The sequence below is a fragment of the Euleptes europaea genome, chromosome 6 (assembly GCF_029931775.1).
Source record: "Euleptes europaea isolate rEulEur1 chromosome 6, rEulEur1.hap1, whole genome shotgun sequence".
NCBI lineage: Eukaryota > Metazoa > Chordata > Lepidosauria > Squamata > Sphaerodactylidae > Euleptes > Euleptes europaea.
In genome coordinates this window covers 81,206,704-81,220,859 of record NC_079317.1, presented here as the reverse complement: position 1 = coordinate 81,220,859, position 14,156 = coordinate 81,206,704, and the positions used below count along the sequence as shown (strand labels likewise).

The window sequence follows — 14,156 nt, the reverse complement described above, 5'->3', positions numbered from 1 at the left end:
GGAAGTAAATGATATTCTTATGCTTGAGCATAAATGGGGGTGCTCTGTATGTCTGGTATTTTCTGAGGTCTTGTCTGGTATTTGTCTGGTTTGTCTGTACAGTTTGTCTGGTATTTTCTGAGGTCTTTTTCCTTCTCACTATATGCTCTGTCAAGGAAACAATACAGAAATCTATGGAGAGTGGTGGTTGGAGTCCATGATATCAAAGCTCAAGAGCCAAACAGTCAGGTCAGTACAAACTGTTCCTCATAATTAAAAGAATAATATTTTCATCCTCTAACCCAGGGGTTCCCAAAGTTTTTTTGGGCCACTGCCCCCTTGGTTCCATAAATTAATCCCCAGTGCCCCCTACCCTATCCTATAAAAAGCATTATTCAGTATAGCAGTTTCAAAGTTAAAAGTGCTTTGAGGAGGCTTTGTCTTCCATAGTACACAGTTCTTTCATTCTACTATCACCTCTGGCTGAACAGGTCTTAAAGGTTTTACAAACAATACAAATAGGGTTGCCAACCTCCAGGTCCTAGCTGGAGATCTCCAGCTATTACAACAGATCTCCAGCCAATAGAGATCAGTTCACCCTGAGAAAACGGCTGCTTTGGCAATTGGACTCTATGGCATTGAAGTCCCTCCCCTCCCCAAACCCCACCCTCCTCAGGCTCTGCCCCAAAAACCTCCCACCGGTGGCGAAGAGGGACCTGACAACCCTAAATACAAAGAAGATGAGTGTGTATACCACAAGCATAAATTTGTATTTCAAACAGCCTTCCATTCTTTGGCGGGGTGGGGGCGGGGGCTATCACCTATCTTACATATTTCAGAAAACACAGGCTGGGTCTGAATCCTGCATAGTAGACACATGTAAGTTATGGATTCTCCCCATTTCCTGTTCATGTGGTACTCAATTCAGTGGCCATGCCATTTTCTTGACCTCCTGTGGTCTTAGCGGTGCTATATTTGAGAAGTCTGTGTGAGAGACTTTTGCCTAAATTTTTCTGTTACATCGAGGCTGGTGGCCCAGTCTACCACTGGCTGTCATGAACACACAATGTATTTTCTAGAACAATTATCCAGCTAGGCTGCCTGCTACCTCAACTCTGAAGAATGGCAAAGAATGTCTTTGAATTTGCTTAAGCTCCTGATTTCCATCTTCTCCTTTAATGTACTGTCATCCTTCTATTTATAGAAAAGATCAGTGAAGAAGTACATTATACATCCAGATTTTAACAGCACTACTATGGATTCAGACATTGCACTGGTGCAGTTGACTGAACCTTTAGAATTCAATCACGTTCGTCCGGTGTGCCTGCCTGAGAAAGATGAAAAGGTTGAACCTTCGAGGGTTTGTGTCATCACAGGCTGGGGCGTTCAGAATGAAGGTATGCTCACGTTCATCTTCAATTGTCCTTAAAAACCAACAAGAATAATTCTTGGACCCTTGTTTTTTGTCAAAGAGGATGCTCTTTAAACCACTGAACACGTGCTATTTGAGTGTAAACTGTATGATCATATCTGCACAGGTTCATTGATTCCATTATTAGTGGACTGCCCCAGATCTCTGAGAAAACAATGTCTAGCGCTCCTCCTATCAGACACAATAGCTAACTTATTTACTAGCATGGCCAGATTTGCTTGGTTAGCAATGAAAATAAGGCAAAGATCGCTTAAGTCTATACAGTAGTCGAGGAAATTGAGAATGAGTAGACTTATTTCAGATAGACTTATTTTACCAAGCTTTTGCTATTATTAAGCATTCCAATTTTAATAATATACAGATTTGTTCTTTGATATTAATTTGCTATGTACCTCTGCACTTTTTTTTACATTTTAAGCATTTAAATTTAATTGAATTTTGTACTTGTTTTACTCTATATTATTCAGTAATGTAAACTCAGTTTGTTTGATGGTCTATGACTGCAAATAAAATGATTGATTGATCGTCAAAGAGTGTGGTAGAAAGGGAGAATGTGGAGTGCAAAAGTTAGCTGATGCATATCAAGAAACATTCTTAGAAATAATATTTTTTTTTAGCTATGAAAAGCACCGTGTTTTTAAAACTGTAACCCCCCCCCCTCTCAAGACAGAGCAAAATCAAGAAAACTCCAACAACTCGAAGTTCCCATTTTGGATTCTGAAGAGTGCCATAACTATTACATGAACCATTCTGGAGGAGTGAGCAAGCAGATGTTCTGTGCTGGATTCCCTACTGAAAAGGACAAGGATTCATGTTCAGTAAGCTGTCACAGAGTACATGCATTATGAACAGCCAGGAGCTCACTTGGTCTGAAACTTTTAAATGGATACTGAGGTGATATTAGTGGAATTGTTTTTAGTGGGGTTAAAGTGGGCTCCTCTGAGGGAGTTTTTTGGTCATTTTTAGTCAGATAATTTCTTGGGCATTTTATAAGGGAGAACAATTCGGTAATGAAGGGCTGTTTCATTAGAATTTGAGATACTATTCCCCGTCTAGCACATTCTGTTACACACTTATCCTGTCCATTTTCCAAGGAGATCTGGACATTATAAATATGGTTGCCTACCACCTTTTACCATACTCTTCCTCCCTACCATATTTTCCAACCTGAAACAGCCCTGGGGAACTGCCATTTGTCCCAATGGGGAAATTCACATCAAGCCCACATGGAGGACACATGGACTTTGTAATGTGTGAATTGGCCCCTAGAGAAGCTTCGCAGTTAACCAGGGAATCTATACGTGGCTCTCTCCAGTCAAAGTTCAGCACACTAAATAACTACACCAAATTAACTATGCATATGGATTTACTTCATCATGTCTCTTTATGTGTAATTACTTCAGCCAGCGTGGTATAGTAGTTGAGAGCGGTGGTTTGGAGCAGTGGACTCTGATCTGGAGAACCAGGTTTGATCCCCCACTCCTCCAAATGAGCAGCGGAGGCTAATCCGGTGAACTGGATTTGTTTCCCCACTCCTACACACAAAGCCAGCTGGGTGACCTTGGGCCAGTCACGCTCTCTCAGCCTCACCTACCTCACAGGGTGTCTGTTGTGGGGAGGGGAAGGGAAGGTGATTGTAAGCCGGTTTGATTCTGCTTTAAATGGTAGAGAAAGTCGGCATATAAAAACCAACTCTTCTTCTTCTTCTTGTACTCCTATCACAATTTCTCAGGGTAGGTAAATAGTAAGAGGAACATCAGTGATGGCCCCAGGAATGGTTATTTTCTTCTTCACGCAGATTGCCAGCATCAATTGTAGTTTTCAAATTACAGTTGTGAAGAAAGGGTGAAGAAACAATAACCTTGTGCTTTACAGTGCTTTGATATTTAGCAAATCATGTCATATAGTACCTGTGGCAAACCTACATCTCAATGTGTATACCTGTGACGTCTATCTATCTTTTTCTGAACCAAGCCCCAGAGTACCCACCAAAACATGTACACAATGGGATTTAAAAAAAAAACTCTGAGGGGAAGCCCCATGTGTACAGAAAAAAATTAAAAAACATACATTGTGGGGGCTAACCCCCCACAGAAACTTTAAGAAATTAATGCTCATTGAGAACTTGCAAGATATTTTGTGAAACCTCAGTGGCCATTTTGGGGTTGCAAAGCTTATGTGCTTCAGTTAGTGTCAGTCATACGGGTAGTAACAGGTAAAAAGGTAAAAGATGGGAGGAAGGGAAGGAAGCAGAGGAAGGGAAGAAGCTGGGTGTGTGTGTGTGTGTGTGTGGGAGAAATAGTATGGGAAGGGAGGAGAAAATGAGATCTCCCCCTTAAGTCCTCATGGCTCCTTTTCTTGTAATGCCTAAGACACAAGAATGTCACCTGTGCCTTATGAAAATACTATTCTTTTCCAACTCAAATAATATCCATTTTTTCTAGGGTGATTCTGGAGGACCACTAGTTTGCCTTTCAGAAGATTCAAGTTACTACACGCTGAATGGAATAATAAGCTGGGGATTTGGCTGTGGAAGAAAAGACTATCCAGGCGTATATACAAATGTAGCTTCTTTCATAGGTTGGATCAATCAGCACATTTCTGGAACCAGTAAGCCTCTACATTCATTCTAACAACAGCAGTTGCTCAATGTAGTATGGGTGCCTGTCATCTTAGGAGACACAATTTTCAGGAATAGAAGTCACACCATTCACATTTGGGCCCGTTATAGAAATGACACACTCCATATCTTTCATGGCCTTTTGGCCCCACTGCTTACATGTTTTCTCTGTACCTGTGTGTATCTCAACTGAAAATAATACTTCATGCATCTGATGCAGATTGTTGATGAAAACATAAGCCACAATACATTTGTGCCAGAACATTTTTTTTTTGCTGCAATAGATACTGTTGTCGCTTTGGAATCAGGTGTCGCGGGAAGATCAAACAGGCATTCATGCCTGAAACCCTGGCCCGTTATTTTGGAATTCATATTGTACTTGCTTTTAATTTGTATTTGTGCAAGATGTTTGTTCTCTTGAAACTACAGAATTGCCAACTGTGATTTAGGACTAGAGGGCCAATTTTATGGGATGGATCCTGCGTAGCATGAATGGAGTGATGTTCACAGAAGTAAACCTTTCTACCTGCCTTCCCACTGCTGCCTGCTGTTCCTCCCTAGAATCATGCTCCAGAGGAACAGTAGACCCTCCCAAGGAATTACAGGGGGCAAATTTGGGGATGGAGTGGGATGGAAGAATCAGTGAAAATCACCCCTCCTTTTCCACTGGTGGAAATGTCTTCCATCAGTGGAAGACTAGTTAGGATTTATCCTCTTTTTCCCCACACCTTCCCCTGTGTCACTCTGGGCACTTGATTGAATCATCATGAAGGATTAAACAGGGAACATTTTCAGGTCTCCTTTATTTTGTTAGAAGGTCTCAAACCATGAGAATCTTCTGGTTGACCGAAGGCTAAAGATGCAACTTGGAACCAGATCAAGGTAGCACCACCTTTGTGTTCAAATCTGCCTGACATTCTACACAGGAGGCAGACAAGAGGCCTTAACAATGGACTCTAAAACATCTTCCCTCTCCCATGCCTTTCTTCTTTTGGCATCCAGCTTAATGAATAGTTCTGAAGAATATAAATCAGGAATCCCCTACCTTTTTGAGCCTGTGGGCACCTTTGGAATTCTGCTACAGCATGGTGGGTGCAGACACAAAATGGCTGCCAAAAAAAATAGCTGCTGCAGGAGGCAGGTAAAAGGTAAAGGTAGTCTCCTGTGCAAGCACCGAGTCATTCCTGACCCATGGGGTGATGTCACATCCTGACATTTACTAGGCAGACCTTGTTTACGGGGTGGTTTGCCAGTGCCTTCCCCAGTCATCTTCCCTTTACCCCCAGCAAGCTGGGTACTCATTTGACAGACCTCGGAAGGGTAAAAGGCTGAGTCAACCTTGAGCCGGCTACCTGAAACCAACTTCTGTTGGGATTGAACTCAGGTCGTGAGCAGAGCTTGGACTGCAGTACTGCAGCTTACCACTCTGCACCATAGGGCTGGAGGCAGAGCCAGCCATAAAATAGCTGTTGCAGCTTACCTTCAAGCTACACAGTGAAGATCCTTGTGCTGTAGTGGCAGCTTTTGCCAAAGGAACGTTTTTAAAAGTCTGCACAGCCAATCAAACCTTCAATGGTCAATCAGAAGACTTGCTGGGCAAAAGCCCCACCTGGCCCCTCCCAATTTCTAAAAACACTTGGTGGACACTAGGAAAGGTGTCAGTGGGCGCCATAGCACCTACGGACACCATGTTGGGGGCCCCGATATAAATGCTTGGACATTGTTTCTTATTACTGTATTTTTCGCTCCATAAGACGCACTTTTTTCCTCCTCAGAAGTGAGGGGAAATGTCTGTGCGTCTTATGGAGCGAATGTGTGTGAATCCGGCCCCCCGGGGAGAAGGGCAAAGCTGCCGAGAGGCCCTGGGAGCCACGGCCGACCCCCGGCCACGGCAGCCCAGCAGGAGCCCGGCGCGGAGCCCACGCGCCCCGGGAGCCGGCTTTAAAGCAGCCAGCCAGCTGGGGGGCGGGAGGCCCCTACCCCCCGCCGCCGCGGGAGCCCGGGGCAGAGCCCATACGCCCCGGGAGCCAGCTAGGAAGATCTTACATGGCTTTTTAAGATATTTCCTTGGACCAATGTGTCTCTGTTAAACCCTAAGAATACTCTCTGAATATTCTTGTGTTCCATTTTCTCCATTCTTTTCCACCTTCTTTATGTAGCATTCCAATTTCCTACGGTGACCTGGGCTGGACTCCCAAGGTTCATGTGGCTGTACTTGCTTTTTTAATGGGATTGGAACGCTTGTGCAAAATACTATCAGCTGCTAGCAATGGCCCTCCAGGATCTTTTCAAGACATGGGGCCCAACACCTTTTAATAGCTTCCTGGTGCCTGCTGCTTTATGTCGTATTTAATTGCAATGCTGATGGTGGCATAATTATTGATGATTTCTTTACTGTTTCCTGGAATAGCTAGACTAACAGTATTGCTACTTTTGCAGACTCATCCAACAAAGTGTGAAAATCTTCAGTGAAGCTTTCAAGGCAGCACTTAAAATACCTGATGGCATAGTTCTGAGCATCATTTGGTTCTTCTACATCACCTCTTTTAATCCTGTACCTAGGAGTTATGGATCACATGTTTCATACCTAAGTTTTAAAGCTGCATGTTATATGAGTAGACAATACTATGTGCTTTGGACATAAAGTTTTATTTCATTTTGAAAACTAAGTAGCTCTCTAATTAGTGAAGTGTGTGGATGGTGGAACAGGGATCCCCTCTGCTATCCATGATCCTGGTCTGCCTGTGTGTATACAGCTTTATGTTACAGTCCCTGATTGAATGACATAGGTCATTTATGCATGGTCGCTGTAACCTCCTTTATTCCCTGTTTCAGCCAGGATCTAACTTTTCAGTATGCACAATATCCCATTCCTTGGTGGCTCGACGCTGTTTTGACGCAAAACCAACCCGGGTCTTTCCGTTCTTCTGTTAATCAGACTTTCCCCTCTCCCTTGAGCTCAGCCTGGCTCAAAGCAGCGTGCAGATGACTAAACAGGGGGAAACACAGAAGATTGGCGTCTCTCACAGCTAATCACGAAGCAGTGTGTAAAGAGGCGGGGATTCAAGTGCTTCCTGTTACCTTGGAGCTCTTTCTGAGCAAAAGAAAGGCTTTCTAAAAACGAGGCTTGGATTTCTCCCCCCGTTCTTTCCGATTGCTCCATTTTTTGTTTTTTGTTTTTAAAAGGCTTTTTTATGCAGCAGTTGGGTTTGAGGGGAAGGAAATCTCCTCTCACGGTGAGCACTGCAAAGTAAGCCAATTACAGAGCAGCATTTAAAGGGATGGGACTTGATTTGAGCTTGGGATACTGCTTTTCTCTATTCATGGCTCAATTACACACAGTTTCGTCCCTGATCATTCAAGCCAATGCATACAGTTTCCCCAAAATCGGGTTATATTAATGTGCAATGAACCCAGGTCCAACCAGGGAGATCCAACCCATGTATATAAGGCCATGGTCTCCAGTCAATCAGACAGAGTCTGTCCTATGCATGTCTTTAGCTGACTGCAAGGAGGTTGGAGCAGAGCCTGCCACTGTGACTACAGTATGTGTGGGGGACATATTTACTGGACCCTGGTTTTTGTGTGAGCAGAGATAGTCCATTTACATTTAGAGGAATGCATGAATAATACATTCCTTTGAATGAGACATTCAAAGGAATGTATTATTATGTTAGAACGTGCAATTGCTTTTAAGTTACTTTTAAACACATTAATATGCTTTAATCTGACCCCAGATGTTATTACCCATTTCGGTAGTTTAAAAAGAACAGTGAGAGAGGAAGCACATTCTTTTTACAGTTCTGGGATGTATCCAAAAGTCAGAAGTTTCCATTGATCTGGATTTAGGTAGTTAACTCCTGTTTCAGTTTTTGTATGTATTAGTGATTACTCAGTACACAAAGTATGGTTAATAGATTTGTATTTGCATAGATTACACTCAGCTTTATAATAAAAGTAACTTTGTATTGAAAATGGATTCACAAGTATTTGTACATTCTAAACTGCCCCAGGAAAAGAGGCAGGATAAATGTCTTAAGTGGGGGAAAAGGCCAGGGGGATTTTGTACATGCAAGTGTATATATTATGCTAATGCTTGTTGTGATACTCAGTGTTGACTCTCGTGACAAAAATTAACTAACATTGCTAATAATACTATCATGTTTATATTAGCTGTAAATAAAAGGATTTTTATGAGTTTTTAGAAGTGACATGCTTGATATACATTTCTGAATGCAATACATAAAACTTTATGATGTAGAAGTTTCCATTCAGAAATCCAGATAACAGTGGCTTGGTTCACCTAGAATCATAGAATAGAATCATAGAATTGGAAGGGACCACCAGGGCCATCAAGTCCAACTCCCTGCACAATTCAGGAAATTCACAACTACCTCCCCCCTCCACACCCCTAGTGACCAGAAGATGGCCAAGATGCCCTCCCTGTAACAACAAACCATGTAACAAACCATGTAACAACAAACCATGGTTCTTCATTATAGGAATGAGCATGGGAGATCTTCAGTTTCACACACTCCCTTTGCACATAGCTCTGTTATGAAAAGCTTTTACTTCCACAGGAAATCATCATTTGTGGTACCGTCCCAATCATGAAGTGCTGTTTCTTCTCTTCCCGGCACACCAAGGTTGAAAACGGTGGGAGGTTTTTGGGTGAAGCCTGAGGAGGGTGGGGTTTGGAGAGGGGAGGGACTTCAATGCCATAGAGTTCAATTGCCATAGCGGCCATTTTCTCTAGGGGAACTGATCTCTATTGGCTGGAGATCAGTTGTAATAGCAGGAGATTTCCAGCTACTACCTGGAGGCTGACAACCCTATCTGCAGGGGAACTGATCCCTACCGGCAGGAGATCAGTTGTAATAGTAGAAGATCTCCAGCCACCACCTGGAGGTTAGAGAAAAGAACAGCAAGGTGGCCAATTATGCTATTAAAGGTATATCTTAATTCAACAATATTTTACACAAAATGTGTGCCAGATATCAATGAAGAATAACTAATAACAATACATGGGACATATGTTGAATACACACACGATAAACACAGTGAACAATCAATAAGAATACATTATACATCTATAATCAATGCGGTGTTAATATTACAATGCATGCTTTCAAACGCACTTTGTGCCCATAATTATCACAAAGGCAATGTGCCAAAAAGAAGTCCACTGTACATCACTGCATAATTATTCGCAAGGTCTACTACGCAACATGGGATGAGTTCAATAATTGAACAGATCACCAGCAAAAAGGAACAGCCGGCTTCAAAGTCCTTTTCGAACTGTTTCTTCCTCAGCTGCAGCTGGCGGAGTGAAATTGACAAGAGCTCCTTCCATCCACTCTCTTGTGGAGCCAGTAGTGCAACAGTATCTGGGAGCACTCAGTGCTCAAAGCCATTTTAAAACAGAGGTACCATATGGAAACCTTTCCTGTCCGACCTTACTGGAAAACTGTAGGAGGCTGGCAAGCGTATTCATTATAAGTAGGTAAAACAACTTACAGCCGTCAAAGCGTATGTGCTAGGCTGTTTCTATGGCCTTTCTCCTCGTAAATTTGAACGGTAAATGAGGACACCAGCCTCACGCATAGCAGCAGCCCGGCTAGGAAAGATCCCCTAATTATTATTATTATTATTATTTTTTAAAAAAATTATTCAATAAAACAAACAACAAAAAACATACAACAATCTTCATAGTTTAAAATACATTATATATGTGTAAACATAATTTTTTAAACATAATTTCTATCTTATAACTTATTTCATTATCCTCATTCATACTGCCACACCGAATACACGGTTTAGTCCTCTGTAAATTAGCTAGACTATCATCGCTGCACATTGTCCTTTCTCACCCTCGATTATAAGATTTTCCATTTTATTTACAGCTCCTAACCATAGCTCATCTAGACTCATTGTATCACCATTTTTCTGATGTGTTGTTAACTTAATTAATATATATATTTCTTTAATTTTAACCAACCATTCTTCTATCTTTGGAGTTTTTTTGTTTCCAGTGTCTGGCAAAAGCCATTCTAGCAGCAGTTATCATGTGTAACCCCATGCATCGTTTAGCTTTAGTTAAGTTAGGGGCTAAACTTAACTTAACACTGGAAAAGACAGTCATGCTAGGAAAAGCGGAGGGCAGCAGGAAAAGAGGAAGACCCAACAAGAGATGGACGGACTCAATCAAGGAAGCCACAGCCCTCAGTTTGCAAGATCTGAGCAAGGCTGTCAAAGATAGGACACTTTGGAGGACTTTCATTCATAGGATCGCCATGAGTCGGAAGCGATTTGACGGCACTTAACACACACACCTTTGGTTCTTGTAGGTTATCCGGGCTGTGTGACCGTGGTCTTGGTATTTTCTTTCCTGATGTTTCACCAACCGCTGTGGCAGGCATCTTCAGAGGAGTAATACTGAAGGACAGTGTCTCTCAGTGTCAAGTGTGTAGGAAGAGTAATATATAGTCAGAAAGGGGTTGGGTTGAGCTGAATCATTGTCCTGCAAAAAGTATCAAAGGTAATGTGCTAATCATACTATTTGCAGGACAATGATTCAGCTCAACCCAACCCCTTTCTGACTATATATTACTCTTCCTACACACTTGACACTGAGAGACACTGTCCTTCAGTGTAACTCCTCTGCAGATGCCTGCCACAGCTGCGGGCGAAACGTCAGGAAAGAAAATACCAAGACCACGGTCACACAGCCCGGATAACCTACAAGAACCAATGAACTCTGACCGTGAAAGCCTTCGACAACACACACCTTTCCTTTTCCCTTTTTATCCCTTAGAAGCTCCTTGATCAATTGATCTTGAGCCGCACATATCTAGTGTTGGAGGGATATAAGGATTGAAGCAAATCTTGCCACTGACAATGCAGCCTTGGGGTCCCTATCGCTTTGTAAAAAAGGCATTATGTCAGTCACAGAGGCATTGGATTTGTATATTAAAAGGGGGGAAATATAGTGCGATCGAAGTTCGTCAAAGCGGCATTCCCAAAGGGCATGGGCTAGTGAGTCAACAGAGCCAGAAGAGCAAGGGCAGATCCTGTCTGAGTAGGGTATAGTCAGAAGTCTGCCCTGCGTTACCATAGAAGGGTTAGTGTGCGCTGGGGCCATGCGAATCTTCTCTGCATCGTTCCAATTTCAGTATAGGCCATTTATTCATGGAAGGTTTTGCATTGGATGTGTCACTCTATAGATGAACTCCCCCCCCCCCCCTGAATTCTCAAAACTCTGCATGGCGGCTTATTGTTGAGTTTTGAGAATATGGATGGGGGGAAAGTGCATCTAAAGAGTGGCAACTCCAGTGCAAAACCTTCCATGAATAAATGGCCTATATGTGCTGCCGAAGCGAGCACACTCAACACACACACACACACACACACACGCGCAAACTTAACAAGAGGATCTCGAACGAGCCCCTAACGCATCCAATCCCGGGCGTTGCCGCCACCAACAAAGGGCCATGCCAACGGGGAAGGGAGGGGAGGGTCAGCAGCCCGGCGGAGGTCCGCCCAGGGTGGCAGCGAGGACCGCCCGGGTGCCCAAAGCAACTGCAACTTGGCCGCTGGTTGGAGCAAAGCGAGAGGCACCCTTGGGCTTCTGGCCGGCGGCAAGGGAGGAGTCAGCGTGCCGGCGGAGGGGAGGGCAGGGCAGGGGAGGGGAGGGTTTAAAGGTTGGGGGGGGGGGGGAAGGGGAGCGTCTCCAGCCCTGGAGAGAGCGGCTGGCGCGCGCGATGGAGTCCGACTGGGTGAGCCAACCTGTTGGAGGCGCAGCGCTGGCGGGGTGGGGAGGAGAGGTTGGCCGCTGCAGTGCAGGGGAGCCCGGGACGTCCCTGGCCCCGCGCGGCCTCGGGGCCCTAAGGACACGCGCGTTCGGCAGTATTGATCCCGGGGAGGGGCTGTGGCCCAGGGGTAGATCCCTTGCTTGGCACGCAGGAGGTCCCAGGTTCGATCCCCGGCATCTCCCGTTCAAGGGACGAGGCGAGACTCCTGGAAAGCCGCTGCCGGTCTGAGCAGACAGTACTGACTTGGATGGTCCGTGGGTCTGGTTCAGTAGAAGGCAGCTTCATGTGTCCATGTGTCCAGATAAAGGGACTAGGCAGGTGGGTGAAGGGGAAGACCTTTGCCTGAGACCCTGGAGAGCCATGTCGGTCTGAGCGGGCAACACGGGCTTTGATGGACTGAGGGTCTGATTCAGTATAAGGCAGCTTCGTGTGTCCATGTGTTCAGTCCCCGGCATCTCCAGATAAAGGGACTAGGCAGGTGGGTAATGGGAAAGACCTCTGCCTGAGACCCTGGAGAGCCGCTGCCGGTCTGAGCGGGCAGCACTGACTTTGATGGACTGAGGGTCTGATTCAGTATAAGTCATCTTCGTGTGTCCATGTGTTCAGTCCCCGGCATCTCCAGATAAAGGGACTAGGCAGGTAGGTGACGGGAAAGACCTCTGCCTGAGACCCTGGAGAGCCGCTGCCGGTCTGAGTAGACCATACTGACTTTGATGGACCAAGGGTCTGGTTCAGTAGAAGGCATGCGTTCATGTCCCTGGCCTGGCGCGGCCTTGGGTTCCTAAGGAAAACCGCGTTCAGCTGTATTGATCTGGGCAGTAAGCGGAAGCCAGCAGTTTAGGGTGAACATGTTGGGGGGCTTTGGTAGAGGGACCAAATCTCTTCTGGGCTGCCGCAGAAAACACCAGGGGGAAAAATCTGCCCCAGCACAGGGCGGTCATGTCTGTTGCTGGAGAGGCGCTAACTGTTGTGGAACCTTGCTCACTTTTCTTTTTTTATGGGGTACGTAAGAAAAAAGGAAGCGATCAAAGGGGGAAAAACATATCATTTCCTTCTTTGTCCGTGCCCTTAATAAGTCACTTTGCTAAGCTTACCCCCGGCTATACTCTCTTATAAGAATACAAAATGTCATTGATAAATATTGATTCATGAAATTCCATCACTTTTCTAAACATTGTCATTGTTCATCTTACTTTACTATAAAATTGCTTATCAGTTATTGCATACTAAGAAACTTGTAAGTTGTAAGTTTAGACTTCATCTATTACTCAGTAATAGTAACCCAACCCATCAAAAAAAAAAATTAAGTCAAACCTTGCTAATTTTTCTGTTTGAAGCCACCTGCTGCTTCTTCCTGGACCAGCTTTGGCTAAGGGTTTTTTGAACCCTTCATTGGTGCACAAGGTTAAAGCTCAAAGGCTGTTACTGCTGTGCTTATATGCTGACGTGGGGTTTATAATTCAGCAAACTGTCTTTGGTTTACTGTCTAATGTAATGTCCAAGATTTGTTCATATTAAACCACTGTGAAGCAAAAATATATATACATTTTTTTTTTAAAAAAGAGTTCTGGAAGGTTCAAGCTGGATGTGCGGTAGTAAATTTCCTGCCGCAAATGCCACCTGCCTTTAATATCCCTTAACACCTCGGCCATACAGAGACATTTCTGGAGGCATCAAAGGATACTTCAGTGCCATCTTTGCAGGGAATGTTTTGTGGGCAAAGTCTGGATTTTAATCAGGCTTGCCCATTTAGCAGGAAAAGCTGGCCTGACCCGAGCTCTTGCCTCTAGGTTAAGCCTTGAAACAAGTCAATGAAAATTACTGTTCATTAATATGGGTATTGTCTCAAAGTATCACCTTGTGGTCTGGGTGCAAAATTAGCATTCAGATTCTAAGTCATGTTAGTCATTTGTGAACAAAAGTACAGAGTGGCAGTTATTCCAGAACTGTATGGAATACAGGCGGAGGCTTCTAGAATGGTTGTAGAATGGTTTCGGTAGCTGGTGTTCTCCCTTTGCGTGCTTTTATACTTCATCCCGCATTCAATTATCCAATTAATTCACTCTTTTCCACAGCTGTCCTTGAGAACTTCAAGAAAGCTTGAATTCTCACATGGCCATGAAGCGAACTATATAGATGTGAGCAACCCTCCATTTCTAGACCAGTCGTAGAATTAGGGAGGATAAGAGAGAATTGACTAGGCACTTTCTATACTGAAAAGTGCTATAGAAATATCCTAAACTAGCACAATTTTTGTAGCAGAGACTTTTAGCTGTAGCAAATGAAATCGATAGGCTGCTTTGTTAGTCTGTGC

At 44.1% G+C, this 14,156-nt stretch overlaps 1 protein-coding gene across 1 annotated transcript in view; it reads left to right on the top strand.

The window, feature by feature from the left end:
* The window catches only part of OVCH2 (ovochymase 2), a 34,108-nt gene extending 30,064 nt beyond the window's left edge, over positions 1-4,044 (top strand). Inside the window, exons 17-20 of the mRNA XM_056852131.1 lie at positions 156-228; positions 1,184-1,376; positions 2,078-2,229; positions 3,856-4,044. Of these exons, the coding sequence (XP_056708109.1) occupies positions 156-228; positions 1,184-1,376; positions 2,078-2,229; positions 3,856-4,044 (607 nt within the window). The remainder of the gene's footprint in view (positions 1-155; positions 229-1,183; positions 1,377-2,077; positions 2,230-3,855) is intronic.
* The last annotated feature ends 10,112 nt before the right edge of the window (positions 4,045-14,156 follow it).